Source organism: Dermacentor andersoni, chromosome 9, assembly GCF_023375885.2.
Source record: "Dermacentor andersoni chromosome 9, qqDerAnde1_hic_scaffold, whole genome shotgun sequence".
Lineage (NCBI taxonomy): Eukaryota > Metazoa > Arthropoda > Arachnida > Ixodida > Ixodidae > Dermacentor > Dermacentor andersoni.
This window is the reverse complement of record NC_092822.1, coordinates 24,161,191-24,180,643: the sequence shown is the minus strand read 5'-3', so window position 1 is coordinate 24,180,643 and position 19,453 is coordinate 24,161,191. Positions and strand designations below refer to the sequence as shown.

Below are 19,453 nucleotides of genomic sequence, written 5' to 3'. Positions count from 1 at the left end.
ATCGGTTGCTATAGGATTTGCGTGCGCGAGCTAAAAGAACTGATTTTTTTTTTTCTTGGTGCAGGTACTTCGAAGAAAGAAACAACCGTGCTTTTCGTATGAACATCTTCCTTAAAAAAAAAAAAAGAACATGCCAGAGCGCCATGCTGGCGCTCTGGCATGATAAGCACGGTCCGTTCATCGGGGCAGGGCCCGTGCACGTATACGTAACGATGAAACTTACAATTATTCGCCTGACCACTTGTCCCGCTAGCTTGAAGCGCAGCCCGCATGGACGTTGTGTTCAGACTCCCAGCGATGCATAGAGGGTGCCTCGATGCGCTGGGAGGTCGCGCGCATCGAGGCACCCTATTGATGCACCTGCACGTAGGTGCCGCCCGATAGTCATTATAATCTGTTGTAACAGACTAGTGCTTAATTATTCTATGATGTCCATTCTGTTAAGTGAAGCAAGAACGTCGGTGCCGTCGTTCGCGTGTGCTTTTGCTCGTTTGTATGAGGATGTGCGAATATTCGAAGCTTCAGAATAAAGAAATTGCCCAATTCGATTCGGCCTTCGAATCGAATAGCCGCTATTCGAAAGTAGGAACGTCTTTTAAATATATTTTTTTCGAATCGCCTACTAACGCTAAATATCGCCACCTGCATGTGCGTGATCAAACATGAAATAGGAACGAAATTTCCACGAATTTTATCCCGGCGACTAGTCGACAGAAAAACGCGGCAAGTTACGTAGTGGATCACGCCACGTCGGTCAGAGCCAGAGAGGGAGCGTAAACTTTTATTTTCAAATCAACCAGATTTGAGTCCGGCGTCTGTTCAGTGGGTCTGGGCACCCGCCGCGAACAAGGTTCCGAGACCTTGTCAGAATTTTTTTTTAGACGAAACCGCTATCATTAGCAATCGCGGCAGTGTCTAGAGTATGCGTACAAGCCGCTTATTTTCTTTTTTCTTCATAATGCTACGTTTGTGCTTTTGAAAGCCCTTTATAACGTGCTGTGTAACGACAACGTTACGAATGTTCTAGGATGCGACGATCGTTTTGTATTAATGATGAAATTGGCGTTTGATAATTCGATATTCCATTCGCTTTGGAAAGTGATACTATGTTCGCACACGAGTGCGTGTGTCCATGCACCTCTTAAGCGGCTTTATTTTATCTTTTGGCTCTGAAATAAAGGTGTAGTACAATTGCACTTCTACTGGGGCTTGTCTTCTGGCCGCAGTGTCTAGGCAACATATTTTGAATGCCCGCAAATAGGTCCGTCTGCAAATGTTGTTTCACCCGGGCCGCACGAGCGATAGCCTTCATGGGTTGTGCACAGGCAGCTGTACCGGAAAAACCTTCGTTCTCGCTTTGTGTCACGCTTCGCTGCGACGAAGAGGCATTAAGTCAGCAGCACCGCACACATGCAAAGAACTATGCGAAAGAAAAAAAAAACAGAGCGAGACAGCGCGGATAAAACATTTTATTTCTGGAAAAAACGAGTAAAACGCCTGCGATAAAGCGCAGGCCCATCTTATATTTAGACGCGTGAAAGTATATTAACCCTCACAATTTTAAGATCAGCGAGTGTATGTGATGAGTGGACGTAAGCTCGCACGCGTGCGGTTGAAGGTGGCACGTGTCCGTCACGTGGTTGACGAAGTAGGCCTAATGCTGGGTTCGAACCGGCACACCGTGCACGCAGCGTCGGGAGCAGCCGACCAGGCAGCAGAGGTGGTTGGCGCTCTCGCAGTCGCCGCTGTGGCGGCACTGGTCCACCTCGTGCTTGTACGGGGGCATGCAGGGGGCGTTGATCCGGGGACAGGTGAGCTCTGCAGGGAGAAAGGATTAAGTTTACAAACCTCCGTCTAAGCCGGCGGCAGTGGTTGAGAGAGAGGCTCGGCATAGTGCAGGAGCGCTGCATCGTACATAACAGTATAGCATAGTAATCGGTCACTATAGGAAAATGGAGGAAGTCGGTAGCCGGTCGGTAGCAACCGGCTGCACAACGAGCCACAGGCACAGCTACCGTGGTCAGTAAAAGGGAAAAAATTCAACTAGCTGTTCAACTAGCTTGGTAACTAGTTCAACTAGCTTGGTAACTAGTTCAACTAGCTTGGTAACGTAGTGACGTGCCATTGATGAACCAGGCTTTCCCGAACGCAGCCTTACCTGGATTCGTCTCTGCCTCGCAGCTGTGATGCGCGAAGCACTTCTGCACGCAGTAGTGGAGCCTGCGCTGGCACTTGCCGCACTGGCTCTGACGCAATTCGTCGTGGTCCTCCACGCGGCCGGACTGGTGGCGGGGGTGGTAGAAGTAATCCTCCACGTCCCGGTGGCGCTGAGGCACGAACTCGTGCACGCCGTGCTGAGTGATCGGTCTGACGTAAGCGTCGGCCGTAACCGGGGGCCTCGCGGTCTTCGGAGGACCGACAGGGGGCGCGGGAGGAAGAGTTTGTTTGAACCCCGCGTTCCTCGCTGGCGTTGCTTGTGCCGGCGGAGCTTCGACTTTAAGTACGGTTGGTAAGTCTCGCGTCGGCTCCGCGGTTGTGGGGCTCGAGGCGGTGGTCGCTTGTCGACGCAGGCCAGCGGTTACCGTTGGGAAAGTTTGGCGGGACGTCGATGACTCGACGGGCCGCGTGAATGCAGTAGAAGTCTCATTGCCGTTTTCTCCCGGGACTCGCGGCAAAGGCGCAGCGGTGCCGTTCTGCAACCGCCTGTCGTGGGCAGTGCTAGTGGTGGCAAGCGAAGTCGTCGTCTCGAGGCGGTCAGACAGGAGTCCGGCGATTTCAGAGACTGCAGACGAATTCGTAGTAGCCTGTGTAGTCGTCAAGTCCGAAGATTCGTTTCTAAAGACGATATGCTGAACCGGGGTCACCGTATCTCGCGGGGACGTCGCAAGCTTGGGCGGTTCGGTGCTTTCAGGAAGTCTGGAAGGTAAAGTCTGCGACGCGTTAGGAGGAGTGTTTTTGGAGGCAGACTGCGTAGCTGGAATCTCCGTTTCGTTTGCGGGGTGGGCAGGACGGCTTGCGGTTGTTGCGTGCGTGAAGGCACGTCCAGTAGTGGTCTCCACGATTTTGTCAGTACCACCGCCTGATTCGGTCGGAGTGGGAAGCTGCGCGAAGCCGCCGGCGGGCTTCGAAGACGAAGCAACCGTCTCTGCGGCAGCCTGGCGCGGGACGAAGTCCTCGGGCGCAGGAGCTGGCACAGTCGAAGACGTGGCTTCAGCGCTAGCACCGGCGGCTGTTGAGGTCGCACCTCGCGTAGTGTGGGCAGCTGTGTTTCCATCGACGAAATTCGGATCAGCATCCGCGAAACCGGGCTCTCCGAAAGCAGCAGTGGTCCTCGAAACGTCCGGGACGGCTGCTGCACCCCGAGTAGAGTCCGCCCCTGTCGGCAAGTCGGGTCGAGTGGGCGGTTCCGAAGAGTCTTTAGCGACGCCCATTGCGGGTGACGTGGTCCGAAGGAAGGCGCCAGTCTCCCGTCGAACGCTGGGGTTCGTTGTAGTCCGAGTCAACTCATTACCGCCAGTCGGCGAGCCTGGGTTAGGAGTAGCTGTGTTACCGTCGCCGTGCTGCACTTGAGACGCACTCGCGAGTGGCGCCCAGTTTCCGGCCGCCTTGCCGGCCACGTGGTGCCCGTACAATTCGCGCGGAACAGACTTCGAAACAGCGTGCGCTTCTCCGGGCGCGGTGCTCGCGTTTCTCGAGTCCTTGTCGGCAGAAGAGCCGATGGCTTCGGTCGGGGAAGCCGCGGGCTGAGAGGACTTGGTACCGTCGCCGGTGTCCGACGAATCCGTGAACATGCTCCAGAAAAACGAGTGGGTGGGGTCGAACTCTGAGAGGTCGACGGTCTCTCTGCCGGCATCTGTCGAGTGCGCGCTCGCGGGTTGCTTCGTCTCCGTCTCCTCGCCGTGCGTCTGCCAGAACGGCGGTGCTGCGTCGACGTCTTGCTCGTGAAAGGAGTGAAGCTGGTGCCATTGGGGGTAGTTCCGATCGTACGGCGCGTAGTCGTACTGGCCGAACGCCGAACCCGGGTGCGGCTCGGGCGGGAAGACGGCGCCCGGATCGCCGCCGTGGTGGTGCGCGTTCGAGGGGGAACCCTCGTCGAACTCGAGGTGCGTCAGGGCCGGAGAACTGTCGAAGTGCGCGAACGTTCTTCCGTGGCTCGAGGAGATTTCCGAAGCGCTGGCGCCTTTGGAGAGTCCGCGTTCGGCGCGACGGCCGCAGACGACGGAATCCGAGAGGAGCGTCGCTAAAAGTAGGGATAAAATCTTCGGCGCGCCCATATCTTCGAGCTCCCCCGGTTACCGGCACCCGCGCGTTCCACGTACGATAACAGCGGTGAGGGGTACCCGCGCGCTGCGGTTATATAAACCGCTTCGCGAGCGGGGAGGAGGAAAGGCAGCAGCTTGACCTTAACTCTACTAATATTTTTATTCTTCCCTGCTGTCTCGATTGGCGCTAGCGACGAGCCAGCGCATGCTGTGTGTTCCGCCAAGTTTGCCAGCCGGACGGGGCGGCGGTGAAGTGGGCAAAATGAAGGAAAAAATAAAGCGCTGTGTGTGTGCGTCAGAACTTTATCTTTATTTATCTTTTCCTTTTTTTAACCTTGCGCTTAACTGTGACATCGCATCATCCAACATATTTTTTTCTGTGTTTATCTGATTTCTTTGGTAAAAAAAAAGTTATGAAATAGCTGGAGTGGCACGAAGGGCGTGGCTTTCAACCTCACCACCTGATGTATCCGCCAGATAAATATATCTGTAGATCGAACAGGTTTGTTCTTCTGGAGACTTGCCGCAAGGCGTATGTAGCAAATAATCTTTAAAACTCTAATAATATCCTGCAGACATCTGTGACGTAGGCGCCACGGCAGTGACTGTGCGAAATTTTTGACCGCTAATCGGTGAGCATACTGCACTAAAACGCTGTAGGCTCGAGCCTCCGAGCGTCTTGTGCCGGATTTGTTTAGTTTCCGTTATCCATGCCTTCTTGATGCGTGTATGATTTATTTTAAGCATGCGATATAACGCGGAGTGGGTTGACAACGCTCTCAACAGAGCGGGGTACTTTCATACAAGGGAGCCGACTACATGGTAGGGTACGTGTTACTCAGGTGCATGCTCTTTATAGGCGGTTCTCTGTTCGCACTTTTTGTGTTTTCAACGTCAAGTGATTAAATCATTTGGTCCACCGTTTCTTTTCAATGCGTTAGCATCAGGAGCGTCAAAGTGCAGAAAAGTGTATGTGTGTGAAATGCGGGAAGCCGGTCACGTGGGTCACGAGCACATACACATACACACACACACACACACACACACACACACACACACACACACACATATATATATATATATATATATATATAAAGCAAGCAATGTAGCCAAGGAAATCATAGGGATAATTAGGTGTGGTTGAAATCCAAATTTAGAAAATAATGAACAAAATTTACAAGTAAATGAAAGTGGACGAAAAGATAAGGTGTCACCGGAGCTCGACCGAACACGCAACCTCCGCATTACGCGAAAGTTCGGTCCCCACCGGCGACAAGTTATGTTTTCGTCCACTTTCATTTTTTTTTACATTTCAATTTCAGCCACAGCTAATTGCCCCTGCGCTTTCCTTGGCTTCATTCATTGCCTGCTGTCTTTATATGGTAGTGATTAACAAAAACCGAGACCTCCTGTTTCCTTTCTCCTCTTTCATACATACATACATACATACATACATACATACATACATACATACATACATACATACATACATACATACATACATACATACATACATACATACATACATACATACATACATACATACATACATACATACATACGTGTGTGTGTGTGTGTGTGGATCCAGATGAAAATCATGGATCCGGGACCTCGAAGAGGTGCCACCTAATGCTAACGCATTTCTCTCGCATTTACTGCGAAATTGCCACTGAACTTCTTTATTCTATACAGCGTGCCTACACCGCTTCTCGTGCACACAATGCCGAAGCATTGCTTGGTGCATCGTACTGAGGCAACGCCAGCTATGTGGCGTTGGCTGAGGCCGCTGGGTGCCATTGCGAGCACGATCCACGCTCTTTGAATGCAGAGGACATTAAGGATACACATGGCGAGAGCAATGTTTAACCGTCGGGGTGACATACGGCGCAATACTTCAAATATTGCAGCGAAATCAATATTTTTTGTAGTGGCGTCGCCACAGACAACGCGCAATTTAAATTTGTTGCGAACGGAACAGGCAATTAATGTATGCACCCTTGTCAATAAACTGTACTCACCAAAAAATATTGCTTCTGTGGGAAGTTTCAGTGCGAATTAGCCGGTAGTTATTTCGAAGAGACGTATGCATTCGTGGCGCTCTTATTTCTGTTACAACCCAGAAGCGTGCTTCTCCACACGTGGACTGTTGCAGCGGAGAAGCCAACTTACAAGCGCGCCACGAACAAAGTTTCATAGGCACAGTAAGTTGCCGCGAAGGAAGCCACCTAATGACGAAGATAAACGGCTCGCATATTTTGCTACTCATCGTTCAGTTTAACCCTCGGCTTCTTATCTCGCCTGACTTGTCCTCCCGCATCCCCCCTCAAAAAAAAAAAAAAAAAAAAAGAAAAGAAAGAAAGAAAAGAAAGAAAGAATGGCTGCCGGTGACGCGTGCACCTTGACCACTGTTGGAGAAGCAAGCTGTTGCAGAGACGTGAACTAACTGAGCTGTCACCGATTGAAAGCCCGAGAGGACCCAGACAAATAACGATGCCAAGCGGGTCTCTCTTTCTTTTTCTTTTCTTTTTTAGCGCAGTTCTGAAAATTTAATCTTGATCGAGCGAAAACAAATTAGCGCATAGTCTTCTGTTATCATAAAGCGCTTGATTATATAATATGTAACACCATACTGTGACTTTTGAAGTGCGCCTTACTGGGAATTTTTTATTCGTGGTTAAATTCGACCACGGGTAAAGTGGTTCGTGCGGCCGGTATATTGATTAAGGGGCGAACGCAGTACAGCGTGTGCAGAATACACTATGCGCTCGTGTCAGTAAACTTATATAGCTGGCTTTTTTTTTCTCATTGAGGTAGGTTGCTGCAGTACTTCCCATAATAATCATTGAGATAAACGGGACCGAAAGTCAGGCGAGTTGGTATTTGTTCGTACTTAACAAATTAAAATAGCTGGACAGATTATAGCTTTGTCACATTGCGGTAGTCGTCCTGTGCCATCGCATATATGACGTCCTTGTATCATTAGTGTCGCGCTAATTAACCTTCAAGGGATTCCAGAATTTTGGTTGATTAAAGACAGCTACCATGTGGGAAACTAAAAACAAAACCGAAACTGAAAGCTTAATAAGTTTTAACAGCTATATTAACGTACTGATAATCTTGATTCAGCACAATTATGCTTGGCTGTAGGCAAATGCTTTTATTGTCTTGACCTCTTACGTTTTATTTTCTTTATTTATTTATTGAGAGAAATAAAATGTTTCGAAGTTGGTTTACGTAGTGCTCACGAGGGGGCCAAATCCGACGTCATGGATACCAAGACGCCGCTTTGAAAACAAGTGTGGGCCCGTGAGCGGTGCCTGCGCGATGAGGCGCTTTTCTCTTAAATTTCTAAGTTGTAGGAAAAGATGACTCGCCCAACAGCCTCTAGATGCATTTCCTCTTGTGTAGAATTCAAATTGCCTCGCTTCGGCGTCCGATAGTTATGGAGGACGGCTAGTGCAACAACCCCTCCTCCGTTTCTCCAACATCCGCCTTTTGAGTTTCGTTTTGCTTGGCTTCCGTCGCTGTGGGGGCTGTCTTCGGCGGCATTTTAGCCCAGCGATAAGTTTTCAGCATGACGTTTAAGTGGGACGACTTCGCCAGGGAGTACTATTGGGTAAGCTGAGCGACTGTGGTGGCATTGAACTGCACCCAACTACGGGCATCAGCGCGCTTGATGCACGCACCCATATCACTAATCATCTTCGAGTTCAAGAGTTTAAGCGTCCGACAGTTTAGTCGCAAAGCTAAAAGAAAAGAAAGTTTGCTGACTTAGCAGACGTCTTTCTGCAAACTGTTCGTCCGACAAGAGATTGCCACACTCGCTTCGCGGAGTCGAAATATCAAAGTGTGGCCGCGGTGGCCACGCGCACCGGCTTACGAGGGCAGCTCGCGGGATGGTTGCACAGTGTTACTGCTAGCTGCGCTTGGTAAAACAACTCCTCTCGCGGAAGATAGTTGTGTGCAACAGAACGTGCCCGTGTTGGCTATCTAGTGTGCTGAAAAGCAGGCTGGTTAACTGAATTCTCGAGAACGCGTTATGTCTCGCTCGATCCTGTTGCGGAACCTGTTGCACGCAATTCGAATCCGCCCGCTACCTGAACGTGCGTGACTACGAAACGAATCTACATATCTAGTAGTATCTCAGATCCAATATGGTATAATAAATGAACGCTGGTAAGCGCAGTTTCAGCACAGGGCAAGAGAAGACACCGACACATAAGACACACAAAGAAGACACCGTTTCCCGTGTGTCGTCTTTGAAACCGCGCTTACCAGTATTCATTTATTAGCGTGAAGCAACAATCCCCGCAACAAATTTTGTTAACCAATATGATAAGTTGCTTCACTTAAACCTCTCGTTGATGCATCTGGTGAACTTCACAAGTATGAAATATGCAACCCCCCCCCCCGTTTTTTCTTCTCTATCTGACGCAGGTCATTCTTCTAGCGATATTTGCCGTAATGGCACTAGCTGCCATAGCGATTTGGGCAATACTTCGGTGCAGGTACGTGAACATTCGCATAATTGCTCTGTTGTAGGCATGCTGCAGTCTGCATTCATGATCAGGATTTTCATGTTTAGTCAATGTAGAGAAAATCAGCTAAGCAGATCAATGACCAACACTCCGGGTTCAATCACGTAATCGTTCTGCAGTATACTGCAGTCTCCGTTGACAAGATTTCCATGCTTATACCAGTTAAAGTGCAGCAAAATTGGCTGAGCAGGTTAATGATCAGCTCTTTGGGAACATTTGTGTAATGTTCCCCAGCACACCATATGCACTCCGTTGGCAGGGGTCCTGCGTTCATATCAAGGTAAATTAACTGAGCAATTATTGACCACACTCTTGGAAATGTGTTGCATTGGTATGCAGATATCCTCGACACGAGTACCTGGCACTCGACAACGAAAGCAGCTTCATCTTGGATCGGCTTGAACTAAGCCGGAAACTACGTGGTGATATCGATCGCAGTAAGTGTTCATCGTAAATCACCGCACGTGGTAGTAACTGTAATGCTGCAGTGAAAGTAAGATCATTTAGTTAGCAGCATGTAGCTGACTGCTTACTTGTCTTAGTAGTAACACATATCATGGCGACAATCAGTGTTATTGATATTGGGTACTTTGCACGGAAACTTAGTCGTTGCCATTATGACAACATTTGTCACAGATGCAGTGGGGATTCCTCTTCTCCGTCAACTTTCAGAAAAATAATTTGACCTAACTTCTAAGCAGAGATTCTCGCGACAGAATGTGATTTAATTTGCTGACCGAGCAGAAATGTTGTTTGTTGTTTGAGTGTTTCAGGTTCTTTACTTAACCTTGTCCAATTATTGTGAACAGAGGTTCATATTTTGACTCACTCACTGGCCCAACTTCACTTTCAAAATTTGTTATAGCTTTCACATGACCAAACACTGTTCTACTGCGCACTTGGAACATGCAATTGAGAAAGTAACTGTCTGAATTTGAAAGTTTGTATTAGGATGATGTGAAATTTTGTAATATGAGGTCAACAATTGAAAGCTGAAGGTATCTTACATGGACCAACCATGACCAGGAGGTTTAACTGCCTTATGCCAAAGTGTCCTGTCAAGACCTAATGGAATCAGCAGAAAAAAGCGGATTTTATCTGAGAATGAATGGATAAAGCTTTATTCCATGCATGCCTCTGTTTAGCCAGGAGTGTCACTAAAAATATGTTTAGCTGGTTCATAAAATTTTCGTTTGAGCAATGCATTCTGTTCAAAGCAAAGCTGTTCTGCATTGTAACATTTAGCAATGTAGTAATGTTAAATAATGTATGAGTTGGTGACAGTAAAGCTGTGTCTCAATATGACCTCTTTCTGCCTTTCCCTTTGCATAATGTACAGTTGGCCATAAGAGTTTGCTGGATACGGTTTCCACAACAAATGGAAACTGTCACTCTGTTAAAGTTGGGTGCATCTAATTTAGCAGATAACTGCGTAGATTGCAAAAGCTACTGCAAATTGAGACTTCAAATTAGGGGCTGCATGCCCAGGGTTATGGTTATTCGTTTCTTTAGAAAATCTCATGTTCCATAAAGTTTTGTGTGTAACTGTGCAGTATAGGCCAAACATAGACAGAACACAGTTTTCAAGCAATATTTACTTTTACCTTTCATCAGTTATACTGAGCAAGCAGAAAGTGCTCAATACACCTTTATATCAATACGCCTTTATATCTTTCCTGAGCTGTAGTCCGCACTTAAATGCTAATGGGTAGGTTTTTGACCGGCAACTCCAGCACTTTTTCTCTGTAGACAGATCTCAACAAAACTTCTACTGCATGTTCTCTTTGGCACTCTGATTGTGTGTGTCAAATGCTATGACTGAAAGCTATGTAGTTTCGCTGAAAATAAACTTAAAGGTTTTCACAGATGCTCCTGACTTGTGCCTGTAAATCTATGGTTTTTTTGCTGACCACCCTGTGCTTGCTGACATTTACCTCTTCGCCAGCGGATGGTGGTGACAAAAGAGAGGGTGCCTGTGAAGTAGCGCAACTAAATGCCCCTCTTTTCTGTTTAGTCAAAGAATAAATTAACACAAAAAGCCTGTACATATAAAAACTGTACATATAATGTCAGTTCATAGTTATCTCTAAAGCACACACACCCCTTAATGGAATAGCACATGATAATGAATGGCTTCGTTGGCTTTCCTGAGTTTCTTGTAATGGGTCTTGATAGAAGCTTTCAGGCTAGGCTCACAAAACCAGGCTATAGTAGGTGCTTGAAGGAGGACACTTTGCCAATGCTCTTTGCATTCGCCTAGGGCAAATGTAAACATTACCACACAAAGTAGCTCTCCAAGCTACTCACTTTACTATCAGTATTGATATTTTGTTTTCTTGATTATTGAAACTATTTCGAAGTTTCTACCTGAATCTACTTTCCCCACATGTGACAGGAGGATCTATGCAATTTGAAAAACCTCTTATTATAACATGGTAAAAACAAAAATGCTGGTGTTGTCCTTTAAGTATGGGCCGTATTTCTTGTTATTAAGCTTATGTATTCTGATTTCCCAGATGAGGCCTTGATCAATTGCCAGTACTACCTTCGGGGCTCGACAAGGTACTTCCTGCGGTACCAGCTCTGCAATATAGGTGAGTTGGGCACATATGAGAAGTTCAGCTCTCGTGGCGAGCTACTACTTTTTCGGTTCCTTGTGTGCCATCCTGTTCAGTCGAAGTGTACCAAAGAATGGGTGCTAAGTTTGCATGTCCACTCTCCCATGAAAAAAATATTTAAGAACAGAACAATATGTGTTCTGCACAAACTGCAGTACATTCAGAATGACAGCTGCAGTCTTAATCACTGAAAATATTTTCCTTACCACTTTGACTTGCATTCACCTGATTTTTTGTATACGGGATGACTTAGGTGATTTACAAGCGGCCAGTCAAGGAGAAATAAAAGTTGAATTTGCTTAAGCAGTGAATCATATCTGCAGATTCATCTTTCACAACGAAGCTGTAATTGCAACCAGAACAAACCCAGCCGAGGACAAGGAAAGTGTGACATTTAAAGATTTTGGTACCTATCTGAGGAAGAAGTAAGAGATGTAGTATGCTGAAAAGAAAGAGAGACAAAAGGGGAGGAAAGACAGGGAGGGGTTAGCCAGTGTAATGTCTGTATTGTGCTGAAAATGTAAGGCATTGGAGTGACAGAGACGACGATTGGGAAGAGTTTGGAAACATTTGAATGAATGGAAAATTAAATCATGGAAAGTTAAAGTTTTGTTAATGCCATTTCCCGGTGTTTAAGAAAGGTTTTGTGGAGGAGTCAAAGTCAGAGTGTAGTAATTGCCACTGCATTTTACATGTGAGGGAGCAGTATGGCCGAGAGGATGCATGCTATGTTGGGATGCATGCTACCAAAACTTGTGCATACACTTTGAGCATGGCACATCTATCTAGGAGGGTGGGATGTTGGGCCTTGCACAATGCGGCAGAGTAAAGCCACAAGAGCACTGCTATGGTTTCTAACGTGAACCGATTGGAGTGCGTGGTTGTCTATGAGGCAGTACAGAACGGGTCTGTTCTGCCCAAGAGAACACTAGTTCATTTAACTTCCAGCATGCCTGAACTCTGTGCTATCTCCTTCTCGTTATCTCCCTCTTTCCGTCTCAACCAGTGCAGGGTAGCCATCTGTAGTTTGTCTTAGTTAACCTTCCCGCTTTCTTGTATCTGTCTGTCTTATCTACTCCAAACGGATGAGCATGGGTCATGCGAGACAGTGCATATCATCGAGCATCTGCAGCACATGAGCAGCATACTTGAAAGGCCACATAGGGCTGTCGTAAAGGAAGTGGTGATGCTTGTGGACCGCAGGCAGCCGCATGGACCGTCACTGGTTTGTGGTGCGCGACAGTGCGACACGCACCGAGCGCCTGCTGACGGTGACAGCGCTTCCAGATGCGTGCCCACTACGCCACTCGCCCTGTCAGGTCCGACCAGGTCTTCAGGAGATCTTCCTCGACCTCCAGCACCCTTACGTCCACCCAGTGCTCGACATCGACATCAAGGTACTTTGTCCACATGCTTCGGCAAGAACTGTGATTGCTTTCTGTTTGAATATTCAATGATGGGTCAAAGGCCATGGTGGCAGTTTTCTGCTGTTGAGCTTAAGGTTGCGAGAAAAATGCTGCTGTACCAAGGTTTGAGCGAACGTTAAAGAATCCAATTCGTCAGAATTCAGCTGGAGCCACTGTGGCATCTCTCATGGCCAGATTGTGTCTTTCAGACGTGAAACCATATCATTTAATTCTAACAATTACCTAGCCACATGTAATCTGTCAAGAGTGTCTCGGGAGTACTGTTCTCTTTTTTTTATGTAGAGCCTGGTATTGCACATTATTTATGCACACTTACAGCTACAAGTGTCTAAAAACAAGAAATAAAAAAAAGAACAAGAAATGCAGATAACCCAGCAGCTAACCACATTCAGTGATTCTGAAATAATCCTGATCTATTTTCATTACAAAGCAAAGCCTTAAAGAATCTTGTTCTTTATATATGGCCAGTCATCACAGCTCTCATTACCGCTCTCTGCTAAAGAGCACTGCTGCTTCATGGCAATGCTTCCCGTATTGATGTGAAGCTGCACTGGAAGATGAACTTACATATGGTTTGCATCCCCACTTTCTACTAGTGCTTCTTGAATTTTAGATGCAAATAATATGCAGTAAAATTCAGTATCTGCCTTGTGCTTGGCCGGGGGCTTCATTTTGTGCATATCACTTTTGGGAATCATCCTTGCTGCACGCAAGAAACTTGTGGCCTAGGGCATTCATTTCCTGTCAGTGTCATTTTTATGTAACACATTTGTTGAGCACATTATATAATCCATAAGATCTTGTTTTTCATTCACAGATAAAAGTTGAGGCCGAGGTCAAAAGCTGCAATGTGTGCCTTGAGAGGTCTTCAGTCCCATGCCATGTGCCTGAGGCATTACTAGAATTGGCCCCATAAGTGTAGGCGAATGCCTATTGCTACATTGATTCATGGTGCCTGATGTTACATTGTGTAAAGAGTAAAAGTATCAGTGAAAGTCATGTATTGGTAATGCAATCCCTGCGCCCTTGCTGGGCTGCACTGCAACACACATTGCGGTTGCGTGGTGAAACCAGAAATTGTAATTGTGAGCCTGAATTCTTTCTAGAATTATTTTGCCAAGACAGTGCATGATGCTACATGGATATGTCAATTTCAAGCTTAAGAATTGCACAATAAAGTTACGGAAGAGGCGGACAGGACAGGTTCTGATTTCGAGCGCAATTTATTACAGGAAATTACAGGATGCCAAAGTAAATTACGGATACATGCACATGCAGACACATAAAAGCAGCAGCCACACAAGCTTCGGTTTTCATATCGTTATTTGGACAGCCACATCTACCGTATAGACTCGTGTAAAAGCTGTGCTTTTTTTCTCCAATTTTGATGTGGTGCGGCCCGTACATGGGACCGAACCTTTTGGTCAAAATGGTGCTGGCGAAGTCTTGGCTTCTGCACACCTCGGATACCTGGATGTGCCATTGCATCAGAGGTCAATGCGCAGCTCTTGCCATCTAGTGGCGGTGCGCGGAAGTATGCAGCGTGCAAAAATTTGTCGATGCATGCTCACGGCATCGGGGCATCAAACGCGGTTGCTTCTGGGCTGGAAATGTTTTTTTTCTCCAAATTTCGGGCTGCCAAGTTGGGGGTGCGGCCCTTACATGGGTCTGTACGGTAAGTTTGATTGTTTGCTGTTTTTGTGTGTGCATGCTTCCGAAGTTTACAATGATGCAAGTTTCCTGTAATAAATTCAGTTGGAAGTTAGTGCCTGCCCATTTCTTGTCATCCATGTTTTAACGGCGCTATTCTTAAGCTTAAATCAGCGATCAACTAGCCCGGCAGCACGTATTAGTCATGTATATCTTAACATGACTTTGAAGACTTCTAACTTGCAGGTCTTGGCTGAACGCCCACACGTGGTGGTCGTGTCTCCACTGAATGATGTTGGGTCACTCAAAGATCTCATATACCATGTGAGTGCAGTTTTGCTTGTTCTTAAGTGTCGGAAGGAGTTATGAAGAAACAGTTGAGGAAAGTGTTAGCTAGTGTAGCTAGTTATGCAGAGCTTTGAGCATTGCATGATGCAAAGGGATCTAGTCGCATTAGAAGGGGCAGCGCCACCTATGTTGCGGACCGTGCACCTCGACCCGACCAGTGCTGCTTCCTGCCCACGCGCAGAGCAAGTACAACGAGGACTGGCAGGAGAAGTATCGTCCGCAAGGGACGGGCCTCCCACAGGACCAGGTGCAGCGTCTGGCCAAGCAGATTGTTGAGGGCCTGCTTTTTCTACACGAGAAGGACTTCCCGGCATTCTACAACCTACACCTGGGCAACGTCATCCTCCAGAATGGTGTGGCCAGGTGCGTGCTGCCACTCCATCTGTTAATTTTTCTTTTCTCTCCAAGTTATCAGAAGTTTGAATTATTCTATGGTGAAATAAATATAATTCACTACAAGATCATGGTGCATTGCAGGTACTCAAGTGTTGCGTAGTAGGAGCGCAAGCTATACATGAACCTTTGAGGTAAACTGTTGACTGACTTCAGCTCAAATTTTGGAAAGCGGTTTTACACTTATACAACATTTGCGGGCATTATTTGCCTGCTTTGTACAGAATAGAACATAAGTGTACATCATTTTTTTGGAAGTGGCACTAAAAAAACATGACAGCTTTTCTGCAGTGGAACAGTGGTGCTGTCTGCAACTGCTACAGTGAAAGGAGTGTTCCACATGGCACTACTGTTGCAGAAAAAGTGGTGATTTCTTGATGGCATTGCCAAAGATAATGTGCACTTTGGCTTTATTATGAATGATACAGGCAGCTAACACTTGCAAATGTGGTATGGAAATGAATCCACTTCAAAGAACAAGTCTCTGTGTGAAATATAAGCAATGAATCGGCACATGGTTTAGCTGGTTTAGCTGGAAAGGTCATGTGTATCTTACCCTCCTGCTACAATATTCTCCTCAAACACAAAGACAGCTCAGAGACGTAATTGCTTTTATAGCCAGTTCTTATTGCCGCCTGGTACATTACAGATGTGAAAACCCAATTTTTTTGTCTAAATACTCTGTTTAGACACTAAAGGTGATATTTCCATGAATGCAGGAAAAGTACATAACCGTCTTCTCATGTTGCTTCTGGCAAAAACCACTTTTCTAAGCCTAAATACAGAGATGAATGTGTGACATCTTGTCATAGGTTGCCATGTTTATGCAACTTCCTGGATTTTTGTGTCATCTTTATACACCAGTCAGATAAGCAAAGTTAGTGACACTTCAAGCGAGTGCACTGGGACGTTAGTGTCACTCGCAGGCTGTCAGACGGGAAGGTCTAGTGACAGTTGCTGCGGAGTGCACTTGCCAGCGAGCATGCTCGACAAACTCGCTTTGCTGCACTGAAGTGTTGTAGCCTCGATAGCAGTGCTTCCAGAAAATATAAATAGATGCTCACAGCAGAGTAGGCACTAATTCTAACACTGCTTCTTCGTGATTTCGCATTGTATAAGCAACTCTACCTCTTCAGTCAAGCCAAAACAAGCTTAACACGTTCATTATTGGTGGATTCTGCCATTTTGACACATGTTCCTTGCTTGTATTGGGTCAAAACAAGTAGACGTGTTAATGGGATTACGGTATCTTAATTTTTGATTGTGAAAGTTCTTGTAAATAAGCGTTCTTTTATTTCGTTAAAAAAAAAAAACATTCCGAAACTCAAAATGCCGAGAATTATATCAACTCCTATGGCTTCAGAGGTCACCATTGTCGTCAATTCCAAATGACACTTCATTTTGCCATCTAGCACCACACCACTGAAGTGACACTCAGTGAGACGAAGTACGCTTGCTTGAAGTGTCACTAAATTTGCTAGTCTGACTTGGGTATTACAGTACTCGAAATGCACTTCACAAGTCCTTTTCATCACTTGCAGCAACACATCAGTCCAGATCAAAATTATTTTACCATTTTCATGAAAGCTGACGGCAGGAATTAAACCACTTCCACACAGTTTCGCATGCATCTGACTTCGTAACCAGTACGAATATGTTAAGTAGTTTATCCTAAGTTAACTTTAAAAAAGACTAGATGTAATGTGTATCTTAATGTACAACGGGTCACACAAAATGTATGGTGGTGTTCAAACCCATATGTCACCTGAACAAGTGCACAAACAGATATATTTACGACTAATCATGGCCTCCGAGATTGCGTGCACCAGCAAGTTATGTCTGGCCGTCCCATTCTCATGGAAACAGCGTAAGTTCAGTGGTGAGCATGGCGAGGCTCCTTTTCTGTACTGCGGCACGTGTAGCTGAGGGCTTTTCGTGTGTTGAGGCTTTTGGGCGGTCCACTACAGTTTCTGCCGCTTGGATGAGGCGAGAAAAACATTACGTTGCGCTGTTAAAGCGGTGAGGTGGGCTAGTTGGTTGCTGGATCTCGCATTCATGATAGCAGCGCGGAATTGAAAAACACACAGAAGGTAAGTGTTTGTTTGTCTACTTGTTTCCTTCTGTGTAAGTGTTCAATTCCACACTTCTAACATGAATGCGAGGTTTTGTGCTGCTAGATATGATCCCTTACGATTTGGAAATGACGGCTAAAGGTCTACGTGAGGAAAAGTGTGTGCTGGTGCCTATTTATTTTCGAGCTCATTTTTTTTTTCTGTGCACATACTCCCACTACATTTGCATGGGAATATAGAAGTGAATGTCTGTGCAAAACTTCATCATGTGCAGGAAACATTGAACTTCCAATTTTATGGGTTACATGTATGTTTATCATTTTGTGAGGTGGTTTCAAAGCTTTGAACGAGTCACCTGCTGGTGTCGGCGCTTGCTTTCGTCTGTGAATTTCAACATGATCATAAGGCATGAATTGAGGAAGGCGTAGCATGATCTGCCTGCATTACACTTTTTTGCCTGGAAGCAGGCCGAATGGGACGACCGGAGCAAAACCCAACGTGCAAAATCTCGGAGGCTGTGGACCAAGTCACTTTCATCTCTGTCATTTGGTTTTGCCAATTTATAACAGCTCCTGCCAACATACACAGCAGTCTGCTTATCAGATTTTACTCTGGGTTTTGCAGGCTCACAGGCCTGGAGAATGTCCTGCTGGGTTATGTGCCCAGGGTCTCGGCATTCATCCGCAAGCGAATTTGCGAAGACAAGGAGGTCGTCGACGCTGTCTGCTTTGGTAAGCGTTGTGACACTAGCTGTCCTCCTGAAATGTTGAAGTGCTGACACATATGTTTGATGCCGTAGAAACATTTTGTCATGCTTCTCACTTGTATACGGGAAAAGCACTTAGCAAGTATGAAGGTTGGGAAACATATGATATATTATTTTGATATTCGAAGTTAGTCTCAAAAGGCCACGCCAGATGTCATCAACTTTATAACGACGTCATGACGCAGAGCAAAATTTCCTGATGTTGTGTAGCAATAATGTTAGACACCTTCCACATTGGCGCATTGGCTTTGGTGTTGCGTTGCCGTGTACTGGATCAAATCCCGGCCTTGGTGGCCCTGTCTTGATAGAGGCAGAGTGCAAAAAATCCCAAGTCGTGCATTGGGTGCACGTTAAAGAACGCCTGCTGATCATAATGTGGGGTCTCCCACTATGGTGTGCCTTATAAAGAGATCATGGTTTTGGCTTGTAAAACTCCAGAGGTTACAAATAAAAATTTTTTTGGTAAGATTAAGTACAATGGTGTATCTCATAAAAGAATATCAACAAGAGGGTCTGCATGCATTTCTTCCATATGCACTTGTGTGCAGCAGCCACACCAATCGCGGGAACGAAGCGAGCGAGCATATCGTGATGTCATGACCTACCCACCTACTGTGTACCGAAACTAAATCTAGTTTGTAGAAATAGGTGTCATAGTAAATCATTTAGGATGCTCTTGTATGTGCCCGTAACCTATTATAGGGTTTAAAGTGCTTAAACATCCATGTAATTCAATAAGAGGTCTAGTCAAAAATGTCGCATCAGCACTCATTTAAGGCTTAGGACGTAGCCAGATATCAGCGTGGAACTTCAGGTTTTGTCGACTTATCTAGCACACAGGGCGACAGGTAATTCACTCTTGTACACTTATGCTGCTGATGTAGGTGCGAACATTCCTTTATGCTAGTTTGCAGTGTAACTGAACCTCGATATAACAAAGTAGCATTTTGAGCAAAATTGTGTTCGTTATATCCGATAGTGATTAAAAAATAATGAATGTCGCCGGCAGATCTGCAACTTGGGCCGTACAACAGAATTAAGCAAACCAAGCCAGAGTGATTCGAGTTTTTGGCCAACACAATCTCTGTGTGCTTTTCATTGACGGTGCAAATGACTAAAGAATGTCTTTTTTGCGTCTAATAGCTTAAACGTACTGAGGAGCACATTTGCAAGGGTTTTAGTTTGTTATGCTGTTGGCTTGCTTAGTAACACTTAGAGCTATGTGCCAACAGAAGCTTTCTTTGCTATGACTGATACCACTTCATATTGTGCATTTTTGGTTTTGTTGTCGTAGTCGAGTAATCATTGAAATAAACCACAGCCAGCCAAATTCTAGATTTACGTGTATGCTTGTGCAAAGACCAGACTTCTTTTTCACA

The 19,453-nt window shown here is 46.0% G+C and overlaps 2 protein-coding genes across 2 annotated transcripts in view; one reads left to right on the top strand and one right to left on the bottom strand.

Annotated features, from left to right (window-relative positions):
- Positions 1–1,453: 1,453 nt before the first annotated feature.
- Positions 1,454–4,324, bottom strand: LOC129383712 (uncharacterized). The gene is made up of 2 exons (XM_055068384.2): positions 2,159–4,324; positions 1,454–1,818 (listed from the first exon to the last, which is right to left on the bottom strand). Exons 1-2 carry the CDS (start codon positions 4,272–4,274, stop codon positions 1,655–1,657), a joined length of 2,280 nt encoding a protein of 759 aa, XP_054924359.2. The 5' UTR covers positions 4,275–4,324; the 3' UTR covers positions 1,454–1,654.
- Positions 4,325–7,481: 3,157 nt separating this feature from the next.
- Positions 7,482–19,453, top strand: part of Slob (Slowpoke binding protein) — a 33,426-nt gene continuing 21,454 nt past the window's right edge. The window contains exons 1-8 of the mRNA XM_050175089.3: positions 7,482–7,878; positions 8,700–8,770; positions 9,140–9,237; positions 11,317–11,394; positions 12,622–12,815; positions 14,742–14,819; positions 15,025–15,206; positions 17,933–18,039. Coding sequence (XP_050031046.2) covers positions 7,837–7,878; positions 8,700–8,770; positions 9,140–9,237; positions 11,317–11,394; positions 12,622–12,815; positions 14,742–14,819; positions 15,025–15,206; positions 17,933–18,039 — 850 coding nt within the window. The 5' untranslated portion in view covers positions 7,482–7,836. The remainder of the gene's footprint in view (positions 7,879–8,699; positions 8,771–9,139; positions 9,238–11,316; positions 11,395–12,621; positions 12,816–14,741; positions 14,820–15,024; positions 15,207–17,932; positions 18,040–19,453) is intronic.

What these genes read in the sequence shown, in the direction of transcription:
- LOC129383712 (XM_055068384.2), bottom strand. Translation starts at nt 4,274, where the DNA reads ATGGGCGCGCCGAAGATTTTATCCCTACTTTTAGCGACGCTCCTCTCG. An exon ending in CGAGGCAGAGACGAATCCAG is followed by an intron (nt 1,819 to 2,158) that starts GTAAGGCTGCGT and finishes TTCTCCCTGCAG; the next exon opens with AGCTCACCTGTCCCCGGATC.